The 14,315-nt window shown below is 36.9% G+C and overlaps 1 protein-coding gene across 2 annotated transcripts in view; it reads left to right on the top strand.

Annotated features, from left to right (window-relative positions):
• LOC140226878 (SH2B adapter protein 2-like) overlaps positions 1-14,315 on the top strand; it is a 101,257-nt gene that overhangs the window by 35,782 nt on the left and 51,160 nt on the right. For both annotated transcript variants that reach the window (XM_072307306.1, XM_072307307.1), the window contains exon 3: positions 5,676-5,777. In XM_072307306.1, coding sequence (XP_072163407.1) covers positions 5,676-5,777 — 102 coding nt within the window. The remainder of the gene's footprint in view (positions 1-5,675; positions 5,778-14,315) is intronic.

The following is a 14,315-nucleotide window of genomic DNA, read 5'->3' on the forward strand; positions in this document are numbered from 1 at the left end:
TCAAAATGTGGCCACATTGCAAAATAACTTTTTTATGAGTGAGTTTATTGAAGGTATGGATATTTCTTGTGTACACTGGTAATATGTAGTAAAAGACAAAATAAGCAAACTGTGTATGGTGTGTAAGCTCTATGAATCTTCGTTTTGCAAGAAAATAGGTGGTCAGTTCAGTCCCTTATTCAATCTGATAATATGTAAATGTGGGACTGTATAACAAACATTTAGGCAGTCCCCATTTTGAATTCAAGAGCTGCTTTAGCACAGCCCAAATATTTTCACATAATTTGCAAAAATATCTAAAGTGGGGGGGGGGGAATTGAGAAAAGTAGAAGTAAGGGGCCAAAAAGTAGTAAACATTATTGTTTAACAACTTATCTCCATGATGAGGGCACTACATTTTAATGTATGATACTGGAATATCCAGCAGGAAACATTGTTAAGCATTTGTCTAGTACTGTTTGCCCTGAGCACTCAAACAATTATGATTCAAATATTATCAGTCTATTTAGAATGAAAATTATGCCTTTCATTTCCTCGTCCAGTGAAATACAGATACATCCGTAACTATGAATATAAATGCATCACAACCCATATCCTTAAGTATTAGTGTTTCCATAATTTATAAATCATTGTACTCACTTTAGAAAAAAAAATCAACTATTATTGATGTGCTTTCTGCGAAAGTTACAACCATTTGCTGATGGGTATGAAAACATATTTTTATTTGTTACGTGTTTGCTAAAACGGGTTAGTCATCGAGAACTGCTTCCATAGTGGTACAAAGTGCTTTCTCAATCAAGAAACTACTTTAGACTTGAAACAAATAAAAACAAAATTGTATGAAAAATGTCACTTCCTCAATAGCATCCAATCAGCAAAGATTTTTATCCCAAAAACATGTAGAAAGGATATTGTATTTTTTAATGCAAAATTGCCAGTTACATTCAGTTAAAAATCAAACATACATTTCAGAAGAAAAAGAACAACATTCAGTGTAGTTGAATAAAGCAGAAGGAAACAGTCAAGGTGAAATAATAAGGAGAATAACAGAATGAGATGTGTAAACAGTTCCAGCCCTAACCATTTATCATTCAGAACAACAATATTGTGCTTATATTTTAAAAGGGAAAACTTCGTTGTTATATACCTGCAGAACTATTGATTTTTTTTTTCTTTTGCTCTAAAATGTATGCATGCGTAAGAAATATGTGAAATAATGTTGAGATACATGTAATGTGATATCAGTTGAGTAACAATGAAAACGTGAAATATTTGTCAAAAAGAATTGCCGGTAGTACATGTATGTCAATCTCAGAGCATACCCAATCACGGTTGCTATGTAATATTTTTCTTTGACAATCTATTATCGATAATCTATAAATCAGGCCACTGCAGTACTTATCCAACCATCTTTCATGCTAGAGTGAATCACATGCAACTTCTTGGAAAATATGCCAGACAGGGCACGATCGATCATCAGATAATGTTCTACCTACCCACTACGTACGTAGTGGAGAGGGCGCTTCCGGAATGAAAGCCGCGCGCATGCGATCAATATTATTTGACACTTTGGATCTCAAAATACTCCTAAACAACTCATTATGCTGGTGAATCGCAGTAGACAGACACGTTTCTTGATGGAGCCTTTCAGTGTTAACAAAATTCAAACGGTAGAAAATGAATTTAGAGCAAATTATTGTGGAGACTTGCACTTTAAATAATCAAATTTAATCAATTTTCAAGATTCATACTTAGAATAGAAATGAAGTAAAAAAGAAAATCATTTGATCTTGAGACTCATAACTTTGGTATGAAAATAAGAAAAAACAAACTTAATCTGGTTGCAACTGCCCTTTATTATGGGGGGGGGGGGGATGGGAAAGAGGGCTTGCTGAAGTTGTACGCAGCTGTTGTCATGGATACAATACAAATTTTGCTTGAATGTGACCTCAGAGTACTTCAGATGTTAAGTTGACTCTCCTGTTATAGAGCTGAGCAGTGTAAATTGTTCAGCTGTCCTTGTAGAAAAAAAAATGATCACTTTTCTCCAGAACTTTTTTTTTTCTATTACTTTGTCACCATAGCAACAACCATGCTCCTGTGATATCCATGATATGATTATGGCTCTAAATGGATTGGGACATGGCTGCAAGCGACAGAACACCACGCAATACATGCAACTAGACATTTTAAACACATCCCTAGCTCATTTAATTACAAAATCTTGTATTCTTATTGATTTTTTTTTTTCATATTTCTTGCTGCTCCAGTGTTATGTTGCCATAGTAACAGGGCTAGTGCCCTAGCTTTCACACGCCTTTTTCAGGGGGAAATGAACATTATTTTAGTCGCTGAAGACTAAGGGCATCTGTGAAGAACTGTATTATGTGCGATACAGTACTATTAATTGCTTTTCTGAAATATACAATTTCCAAGTTTAGAATTGCATACATGATCAGAGTTCAGGTGATACAGCCACTTCTGTATAGGCAGCCATTTGAGGAGGCTGATTTGAATTCATCATTTGAGCAGGTTCTCAGGGAGGAATTTTGGGTAAATTCTATGTGGGATAGTGTTAGGACCCATGCTCTGAAGAACAAAGAAAGAAAGAAGAAGCTCAAAATCTATTCCTTAGTTTATAGTTAGTGGCAACTCGTTATCTTTTTAAAATTCACTTTTTGGCGATCATCTGCTGACCTACAACTGTATAGATGGTATTGAATCCGACTTCAGAGCACTGTAACTTTTGGCGGCCAAAACTGGGGGCTTCCAAAGAAGAACAAAAGCACTTTCAATGGGTTATGCAATGAGCCAGGTGCATTGCTATGCAGTGTCAGTGCATAAATAATTTTTTGTTCAGCATGCTTGAAGCCCCCAGTTAGAAATTACCACAAAAAAAAAACAAAACAAACAAACAAAAGCACCCAAAATGAATTCGTCTGTAAGAAGACTTTGGGTCCATCAAAATATATTGAAAACCAAGTAGGATTGGTTACTTGTGAATGCAAATTCTGATCTTATTGTTTGATCTAATCTACCTGTTCCTACACAGAAAATTTACTTTCTTGGAATTTGGTTTGCATGTCTTATTTATTGGGTATGTCAGTGAAGTTCCCATAAAAGCTGTCTTACGGTCAGAAACAGTGATTATTACGAAGATAATGTGCATGGGATATGAATAACATCAATAGCCTGGTCGCGATGTTCAGATCGTTAGAAGTGATAATGCCACCTATAAAATGTAGGTGTTCAAAGACAGTGAAACGTGCCCTTTTTTATTGTAATGGCAACATTTTTTTTTGTAATGGCAACATTTTTTTTAAATCTGAAACATTAATTGATATATTATGAAGACTGTGTGATTCCATCCGGCTGTTTGACATAGTTAGAACGTGAGTTGTCAAGCTTTGGTAGCCACATTAACACACACCAAGAATTAATGGTTTTTGAAATACAAACGTTGCAACCCAACACGGAAACAGTCGATTTGTGCGCACTTGATGTAATTAAAAAAAATATATATATGTTAATGCATAATATGCCCTGCGTAGTTTGTGTGACCAGCACGCGGAGACTTTATTTTGTTGTTGATCCCACAATATATATAATTTACCTTAGTACATATTGGTCCGCATACTCGGATGTCCAGGGTATTACGGAAGAGAGGGAAATCCTGGTGGCACCATGACATGCCACACATTCTGACACGGAAACAAATCACCACCACCAATGATATCAAACTTAAAATAACAAAAACTTTATTCATTCCTCGCCTCACACGGCATCGTCCCAGTCTCGTCTTGATCCATATTTTCCAACCGTAATCCAACAGGCCACACCCACTTCATACAATCAATATTCATGACAAGGGTCACATTTCAGTCACTGTTTTTTTTTTTTTTTAACATCGCAATAATTTATTCTACACAGTGTGTTTAAACAGTGGCAAATAAAAGTGATTTTTTGCATCGTGATGGAAAAAAAAAATTATAACTCATTTGTGAGAATGCAGCTTATAGTTTGTGAACTACTCTTTTTTTTTCCCCCCAAAAAAATAGCTGTAACAACCCAGTCTGTAAATATTATTCCGTTACAATGAATATGCCAGGACACAAACAAGAAAACACTCAGCTTACAATGTCAGGTACCCAGTAATCTGCCCAGGTCTCTGTGAAATCCTTTGTTTAAATACTTTTTCCAGACTTCGTAATATATGTTGCGGTTACTAGCAGGATCATTTTCTTTGTTTTTCCACTTCACATGATGGATTGCAATCAATGTCATATTTATTCAGCAGGTGTTTACTCCAGCACAAATTGTGATCTGTGCGCATAAGAGAGATTTCATAAGTCTGATGCGGAACACAGGTATCTCGAGGGATGATAATTCTGAGAAAGGCGGGACTGATATCTTTGCAATTTGGAAATCAGATCTAATGCCTGTTCCCAGGGCAAATCAGGACAGATGCCACCCCTGGTTTCTTTCAGCAAAGGAAGCTATACAAATTTCAACTATGTGTTGTTGTTGTTTTGTCTTTGTGTGTGTGTGTGTGTGTGTGTATGTGTGTACATGTGTGAGTGGGATTTCTGTGGCTTTTTGCCATCTTATTTTCATAATACACCATCATTTGTTCTGATCGACTGCCAGCTGTTCTATACATCAAATGTGTTATTGACGAGTGAAAATGCATCTTATTGACCAAAATATTATGCTGTATTGTTCATAATGGTTTTTAGTATTTGCAAACTCTGTAATATTGACAGTACAGTATACCAAATTATTGCCCCTCATAAACCCAATTCACAGTGTGTAGAATGGTAGGATATATTCTGACATTCTAGTGTACTAATCAAGGTGCACGAGTTATATGTGCTGATTATCACTTTGATGATGCTTCGGCTGTTAACTTCATGTATCTATGAAACCTCAGAGCCAGTTCAGATCTCAGGTGATGCTGCTTACTTTGATCACATGATTATATCTCTTGAACATTCTGTGTTTCTGGATGCTGACATTTCCTTTCATAAGAGCGTGTGGTGTATCCTCACGTAGCCCAAATGTCAGTCTCTTGCATGAACCAACTTGACTTCCTGACTTGGTCTTGAGTGTAGAGATGACTGTTTATGTCATCAGTTTTAGCCAGTGTGATTACAATTTCATTGATGTGATGACAATTTCATTGATGTGATTACAGTTTCATTGATATGATGACAATTTCATTGATGTGATGACAATTTCATTGATATGATGACAATTTCACTGGTATGATGACAATTTCATTGGTGTGATTACAATTTCTTTGATATGATCACAAATTCATTGATATGAATACGATTTCATTGATATGACCACAGTTTCACTGATATGATCACAATTTCATTGATATCATTACAGTTCTATTGATATGATAACAGTTTCATTGATATGATCACAATTTCACTGATATGATTACTGTTGAGCTGAATTAAACACAATTTCATTTTTCCAGTGTTGCAGTAGCCAAAGTGGCATGGGCCAAAAGTAGTGAATGCTTCTTGAAATAATTGACCAAAATTTGGAGACACAATAACTGGCAAATGTAACTAAACTGGATAGAATCAATAGTCTTTTATACTACGAAGATAAAAGTTCTCTTTTAATACTGTATTTGTTTCTCTCTCTCCTTTTGCAAACAGGCCTCGAAACCCAAGACAGGCATCTTCTGCTTCTTGATCGAAGACGTGCGGGAGACTACTGCCCTCGAGCTGCCGGAGCGAGAGCACACCATCGTACTGAAGGTAAAACTGGCAGTGATTTGTGAGAACAAGACGTAAATGCACTCCCTCGTTAATAAAGGGTCTGTTTACAGGTTGTGTGACGTTGTGATTTATTCGTAATATGTGCCACACTTTGTAGAACTGTGATTTGCAGTCAGACTCATGCATACACACAAACACACATACAACTGTACACAGACTAGAAGGAAAAAAAAAAAGGAAACAGGTTTGCTGTCATTCCCAAGGAGAGTTTTCATTTTTTAAAAATATGCTCATGTGGTTGAAAGGAATAATGTATCAGCAACAGATTTATGAGAAAACTGTTCAAATTCAATAATGTTTACTGAGAAGTTATAGCAGCCATAACGTTTGATACACTGTCTGTGAATGCTGAAAGCGGTGCTGTTTGTGTAGTGCTCAACATCATAACGTTTTGCAATGCCTCCCCAACCCACAAAAAAGGTACCTAACCAAGTCTGATCCTATTCATGCAATATTGGTGAGTATCCTATGCTTTGTAGAATATCATGTCTCTGCATGACAAGAGGTGAAAGGTATACCAAAGCTAAAGTTACAAACATGTGATCACGAAGTGAAATCCTTCCTGACTTGGGAAGTTTTGTAGTATCGATACGACAAATGAGTGTCTTTCCTGATTACTTATTTGAATCCCCCCCCCCCCTGATTTGATGGACAAATGTTTAACCATTAGTCCACAGGTTTTTCTCTTTTCTTCTGCTTTTAAATACCTACCTCTTTACAGGAATTCAGTGTCGATCTGTGATGAGGAATATATACATTTTGTATGACATACCTCTGGAGACCTACTGCAAATATACAATCATATGATTAATGAAATAGTATAAGAAAAATCATGTACCATGAGCACATGGCCAATTTTGAGAACAGCAAATTTGGTTGTACCTTTGGCTGAGTTTTCTGAATTGGCAGTGATATTACAAGGGATCATCAGAATCTTGTTTTTCATCAGAAGTACATGTTTTTCGCGACGTGCTCATGATTAAAGTGTGAATTCAAAACTCAGTAATTCCTCCTTGCACGCCACGCTTCTCCCACAATACCCATGATGCCTGGAATCGGCTGACATTGCTTCCTTTATGCTTTTGACTTCAAGTCTGTATTTTTTTCCCCTGTCTTATCAAGTTTGGTGGCAAACAGACTTCGTTTATCTCCACTCGTATTCCCCTCATGATGAGAGCGAGAGATGGGGGAATTGAAGCATTGGAATGAGAGTCATTATAGGTAATTTGATTGGGGAAAATAGGCTGCAGCTCTCTGTCGCATCTTCAGAATATATACCAGAAAAGAGATAAGTTTTCTCCTTCCATCAGATTTTCTTGTCAAAAAAAAAAGGGGGGGGGACGTACCTTTTTGAGCTTGTTTTGATATGTCACTGAAGTCGTATGAATTTAATGAATTTGCAGTACCTGAAATGGATATATGCCATATCTGGTGGGAAATATGTAAATATGTTTGTTGTTGTTGTTTTTTAAGGGGGGACACTGTGCATGACTTTCTTCAATCAAGTTTGTGTTGCCATGGCAACCCCTCTCCTGTGGTTCCCCACCCCCCCCCCCCCCCCATCCTCAAATCAAGTCTCCCATTACAGTAGTTGGTGTCAAATTTATGGGGTAGAATATATGAGTATGCTGCCTGTTTTGAAATCATTGGTTGCTTGTAATTCAGGACTCCTTGATACATGATAATGTTAGTCTGGAGCCCCAAAACAGAATTTAACTCTTCTTTAACTCACTAAATCCATAAAATCACATTTCTGTGATATGGTGCTGTATCCTTTACCTATATTTCATAAGGTAAAATAAAGGCTTTTCTTTAATTTGAGCACTTTTCTGGTCATATAGAACATCATTTTTTATTCTGGCTACAGAATTATCAAAAGCCGCTGAATCGCAATGTTGAAGCTTACTGTAAATGTCCATATTTTTCACGTCATTATTTTTTCGCGCTGAGCAGCTCAAAAACGTATTCGTGGGCTGTTGAATTCGCGCCGCACAATTGTCAACACATTCAAAATGTGCTGAGAAAATTGTAGAGATATTTTAGTGGGTTTTAGAATTCGTGTCAGCCAAAAGTAGCGTGAAATGTGCGAAAATTATTGTACAGTGAAAATTTGTGCTTAAACTGGCAATTTTTTTTTTTTATTTATCCTTTCTGTGATATTCATGCAGGATACTATTAGTTACCCCCTGCTTGTTCATGAAATACGGGCAAATATCTACGGTCTGGTGCCATATTCCATGAGGCCGGAGGCCAAATGGAATATGGCACCAGACCAAGCAGGGGGTAACGATTTTATCTTTTAGTGTAAGTGCTAACCTTCTTCTCGCTGATTTCCCCTCGTGAATGATGTTGAAATCGCCGGCTGTCAGCCATGACCATGTTGACTTAGGCCTACGTCTCGCGAGCTGATTACTGTATGCGCGCATACAAATACGTACACGCCATAAGATACTGCAGTAGCCAGATATACGTAAGTTGCCGTTGTCGTTTATCAAGCGTCTAGTGGTCTCAGGTTATGTGCGTAATACACTTGAGGACCGCGCGCTGTCCATTTGTTTTGTACAGGATTAGCGCGCACTTTCCTTTGGTACACGCGCAGCTAGCTGTGTAATATCATGACGTCATATCACAGAATACGGAATATATCCAGTGGTGGATTTAGCGCATGTGCACAATATGACCTTATCACGGAATACGGGATATATTCAGTGGTTGAATGACCAATGAGATTACAGAATTCACGATCACTAAAAGATAAACATTGATATTCAGGGTTGCCAATTTGATGAGCAGAGAATGATTCCAGCCAGGACTTCTCAAAATGGGTCAGAGTATGATGAGATGGTGTCCTGCTGGTTCTCTGCATAAACAAAAACACAAACAAGTGTAATGATAACTAATTAACTATTAACTGACTAACTACTTATTAAAATGAATGAATAAATAGATAAATAATTGATAAATAATAAAGAAAAACTATATACAATCCTGAAATATTCACTGGCTTTTAATTCATGACAGATATTTCCCCTCTCTTTCTTTCTAAGCATGTGTGTCAGAGTATTCTTCTATGGCTTTATACTGTAACCTGATTTGTGTACTGGAGAAAAGGTGATTTTTGCCAGTCATTACACTACATCAATATCTAATATAGAGATATCTGTTTTCTGCATCTGAGATGAATGGTCCTGCCTCTATAGCCAGATACTATTTACCCTTTACTGTAAATATCAGAGCTGCCAAGTCTCATTCTTCAGGAGGCTTCTTCAAAATGAAATATCGCTTCATGTTCTGACAAAAGGATACAAAAACATCTCTGGCTCACTTATACAAAGATTCCAGATTCTGTGAAAAAAAAAACCCACAAAAACAAACAAACAAAGCAAAACAAAAAAGAATAAGGTAAAGTGTAATGAATATGTTGTCTTTGTAGATAACAATAGGCTTGTATAGACTACATGCAAGTAACAAGTTAATTGAAAATGTACATAGTATGCCTCTTAATGTTCATGTATTTTCCATAAAATGGATAAAAGTATTCAAGAAGATATGGCTGCTAAAATGTCCCCTCCCCCCCCCCTTTTAAAAGTGGGTACAATGCACATGTTGCTCGCATTCTGCATAGTGGAATGCATTACATCTTATACCTTGCTTGTCATGTCGCTCACATGCCATCAGAACTATTCATCAGAGTTAAGGAATGTCATAAGTTATACAGCACTGTGCCATACATGTACATCCCCTGATTAATCATCTTTGCTATATTATGCCATTCCAATGCAGTTTCTTGTTTTTTCTTCAAGGTTAAAAGAAAATGAATAGATGTGGCAGAAGCAATTTCTATTCATTATGTTGTATGGTAAAGAAAAGATTAAAAGTCAGCCTCGATCATCAAAGATATCAACATCAGCATATCAATATACCTGTCTGTCACCCCCTGTCGGATGCAGTCTTAGAATACAGTTGATGATGTTCATGTGAAAAACAAGCCGCCAGTGCACAGCTGCCCACTAGTATGTTCTTGAAAAGATGTTGTAGTTTGTTTTTCCTTCATAAAAAGGAGAAAATCTATTTAAGCTCTGGATAAGGAGGGAATGAGAGAGTGAGAGACGGGTGTCAATGTGTATGTGTGTAAATGCATCATAGACAGTCTAGTATGAGATTTAGTTCTTCTTAACGATATCAAATACAATGTTTTATTCTTAAAGCAAACCTGTGCAGAATTTCATTTTGCCCTCCTCTGTCGCAAAGAAACCAAACATTGATTCATTGTTTTTGCCCATTTGATATTCATTGTGTTTCATTTCACATTCTGTAAAAGTAGATATTTTTTGCGCTAGTAATTCATCATGCTCAGCCGGGTAAGATGAGAATCACATTTTTTTTTTTTTAATTCTGTGGCATCAAGACATGAACTACTGGAACATACAGCAAGCAAAGATATTCATGTGCTGTTATTTTTGCACTAGTCTCTGGTTGTGTGAAATGTGTAAAAAAAATTTCAACACCACACCAATTTGCGCTTATACAGTATTTCTCACATTTGCACCATGCTGGGATTTCCTTTGGAATGTGCCCACAGCCCTTGCTGTTATGTTTCCCCCTGCCCCCCCCCCCCCCCATCCCTGCCTTGCCACCCATCGCCCCCCCCCCCCACTCAAAACTAATAAGAAGAACTCTCAGTGTCCATACATTGTGAAAGAAATTGAATAATACCATGTCCACTCAGCCATCCACCGATTGGACAATGATGTATCACATCACAGGAGATGGGGAGTGTTCATTCGTCCAGCAGACGCTGCTGAAGAGAGAACGGGCGTGGTTGATGAGATGGAATCGAGAGAGATGGAGAAGATAGAAAAAAAAAAAGATGGGAAGAGCAAAACAAAGACAGAAACATCCAAACTATTCATATTATCCAGCGTGAGAGATGGGAGAAAGGGAAAGAGTGAGGCAAATGAAATTATTTCAACTGCAATGCATTTGTTTGGCTGATGATGCTGATATTAATAAAAAAAACCGAGACAAACATATCAAAGGCAGCTAGATGGTGGCGTCATGAAAGTATCCCACGGCGATGAATGGCCGGAGCTCAATGGAGGGATCTTGAGCAACTTTCCGGTCACAGATGCTCAGTTTTGGTGCGATGAAAAGGCCGCTTCTGTATGGTATTCTCTACGTCAAGAGTCTGCCTCTTTCATGGAAACTCATTCATGCTGTGGTGTATTCATTACAGTATGCCTGCGTGGCTATATCCACGGACGATTTAACGGTACTACATGTAATTAGAATGATATTTTTCGATGCAGTCATAATATGCATATGTTTGTGTTCTTGTGATGTATCTTATGCACATTTGTTGTACTATCCAATATACTAGGTATCTCCATTGTAGACAAGAAAGGAAATCAGTCAATCATATTTAAAATAAGAACTATGATTTTACATATGGAGGAGACATACATATTCATTGTTGTATGACTCAATGTTCTATGATTTATGAGTCACAATTAATTATGAGTAATTGGACCTCTTTTCTTTTTTTCTTTTTTTGAGGGAGAGCAGATTTAAATTTAGATGTTGAATATGGGACTGTGGCCTATTCTATAAATTTGAGAAATAAAACAAAAAGTCATTTTTTATAGGCTTGCTATGTACAACACAAATGTGGTGTCTTAAATGCAAGCTACATTGGGTCAGGGATCATATATAAGGTGTCACACTATATTATACGTGACTGTATACGGACATTCAAACTGCTAAACACCTGTTTCAGATGTCCCTGAAAAAAACTAAAAGGAGGAAATATATCCTTCTGGAGTGCAAAACATTTCTGCAAAGCTGACCCAGTCATCCAGCAAAGACCTACCCATTCTATGCATGCTAAAGTGAGTGATGTATTTTACTTTGCTTTGTTTTGTTTTGTTTTGTTTTTTCCTACTGTCCTGGAGAAACCAGAATGAAATACAATGTAAGTCCTTTGTAGGAATAAGTAATTTGAATGCCATAAACAAATTTAAAATAAACACAAGAGCATAAAAGCCTGTGGAGTGCCCCCCCCCCCCAACGACAACAACAACAACAAAAAAATATTGACTATTACATTGCACATTAGTAGCATCTAATCACATTTTGAAAAGGTTCATTGAAGCATTAAGGCACAGGTGTATATTCAACACAAGACTTCCCCTCACACAAAATTTGTTTCAAACTTAAAGGGACTGTACAGTACTGGTTGAGGTGGGGATTCAGGTTTATAACATTCCTAAATGAGATAATGAGAAACCTCATATGAAATATGAAAGAGCATGTAATTTTAAGAACAATTCAATGTTTATTTGATGAAAATTGGTTTTCAAATGGCTGAGAATATCTAAAAAAGTGATATAATTAAAGGAGACAGGCCACACCTTTTATTAGGATCTCTTTGTTTCACCTTGTTTTTGGATATCTCAGCCACTTCAAAACCAGTTTTCATCAAATAAACTTTTGATACCCCTTAGAATTGCATGCTCTTTGACATCTCATAGAGTGGTTTCTGAATATCTTGCAAAACGTTAGAAGCTAAATCCTCAACCAGAACTGTACAGTCCCTTTCACCTTTCAGACAGCAAGGAGACATGTGCAGCCAGCTTCATTTTTTGGTTTTTACTTGCCTTTTATTTTGTTCTGGTCCAGCTTCAGAACGAAATGAAAGGAAAGCCGGAAAACAGCTATAGGAGGAGAGGGCAGGTGTGAAATGATGCTAGTAGGAGGTACAATGCACTTAACCCATTCCTTACTCTAACCTGGTGGCCTCTGTAATATGTCAATGTGGATTTAAAAATTCAGTATGGAAAGGGTTAAATGGGGGTTGGGGAAGAAGATGCAGCACCCTTGAGAAGAGGAAATGAAATTCAACTTTCCAGCGAATAAGCCCCCTGGTTGGCCGCCTGGGTGTGGATTTGCAAAAAAATCGCCAGAAAAACACATTTCTGCACCAATCTTTCCTTGTCTTTCATCTGCAGATATCAACATGTCTGTGATTAGGATTTATGAAAAAAAAAAGCACAAACACATACAGCAAGATTAAAATATGAAAAACCTTTATAAAGGTATAACAGTAGACAGTGGAAAACTCACACAAATTTGTCATGAACAGCGAAGTAATTTCATCTTTCCCACTTACTTACTTAATTGCTGACTCTCAGTAGCACTCAAAATGCCTTCAGCAAATTTTGTTTTATATCATTTCACACTTTCCAGTCCTCACTATCATGATTGCTTGGGAATCTGATTATGTAGAGGAAGTAAGAATAGAATTAAAACCATATTATAATGGTCCAAAGCAGTATAAATATATATATATATATATATAATATCCGTTCTGCAATATTGGACATGTGAGAAATTTTTTAATTGTAAACTAAGAGCAATTTACAAACACTTTTATGGCACTCTGTTTCCTGGAGACATTATGTTAGGTTTCAAATTATAGTTGTTGTTTTTTTGTGATGGAAAATGAGTAGAGAGAGAGAAAGAATGAGAGATAGAAGGAGAGAGAGAGAATGAGAGATAGAAGGAGGAAGAGTGACAGAGACTGAAACAGAGGACATGAGTTAAATTATTTACCATTTGCAGATGAAACAAAAACCTAGCTTTAGTGCTTCAAAATAGGTCTGAAATGTGAGTTAGGCTAAATTTGAATCCATATATAGTCATTGTTAAAGGGGATGGCTAGTAACTGATCAGTGGGAATCAGTGGGAATGCTGAGGGATGATTGTTCCAGTCCTTGTGGGATTCATTTAACTTAAGAGTACATTATATAATGTTGTGTGAAAATTGTATGCTTCAGAATGGTCTCATATTCAAGTAATGTGCAGTTTAGTGTTTCCAGGTTAGCATGCCTGTACAGTGACGGGGCCTTAAACTGCACATTACTTGAATATGAGACCATTCTGAAGCAAATAATGTTCACACAACAATAGATATATAATGTACTTGTACTCTTAAATGAATCCCACAAGGATTGGAACAATCATCCCCCAGCATTCCCACTGATTCCCACTGATCAGTCACTTGCCATCCCCTTTAAGTATTGTTAAATATACAAAGTGTGAACAATAGTTATAATAAAAATGTTCCCAGACTAAACCATCTACAGTTAGTGTTTAGTGAAAAAATAGTGATATCTCTTTATATTTTAGGCTTTATTATGAAATTTTTATGTGACAGGATGACCTACGCATACAATGTATGTTTCAAATGTGATATCTCGGAACATTTTTTTAAGTCTCTACTCCCCATGGTAGACAGGACCTTTAAGGAGAGAGAGGATAGAGACAAAGAGAGAGATAGAAGGATAGAAAATGACAGAAAGAGAGACTGAAGAAAGGGAGAGAGAATGAGAATGGGGAAGGAATGAGGGAGAAAGAAGGAGAGTGACAAAACAAGAGAAAGAACAAGAGAGAAGGGAGAGATGGAAAAGAACCGAAAGCAAGAGATGAGACGGGCAGAATTGCTCCTCATTCACAAAG

The sequence above is a fragment of the Diadema setosum genome, chromosome 4 (genome assembly GCF_964275005.1).
Source record: "Diadema setosum chromosome 4, eeDiaSeto1, whole genome shotgun sequence".
In the NCBI taxonomy this organism is placed as follows: domain Eukaryota; kingdom Metazoa; phylum Echinodermata; class Echinoidea; order Diadematoida; family Diadematidae; genus Diadema; species Diadema setosum.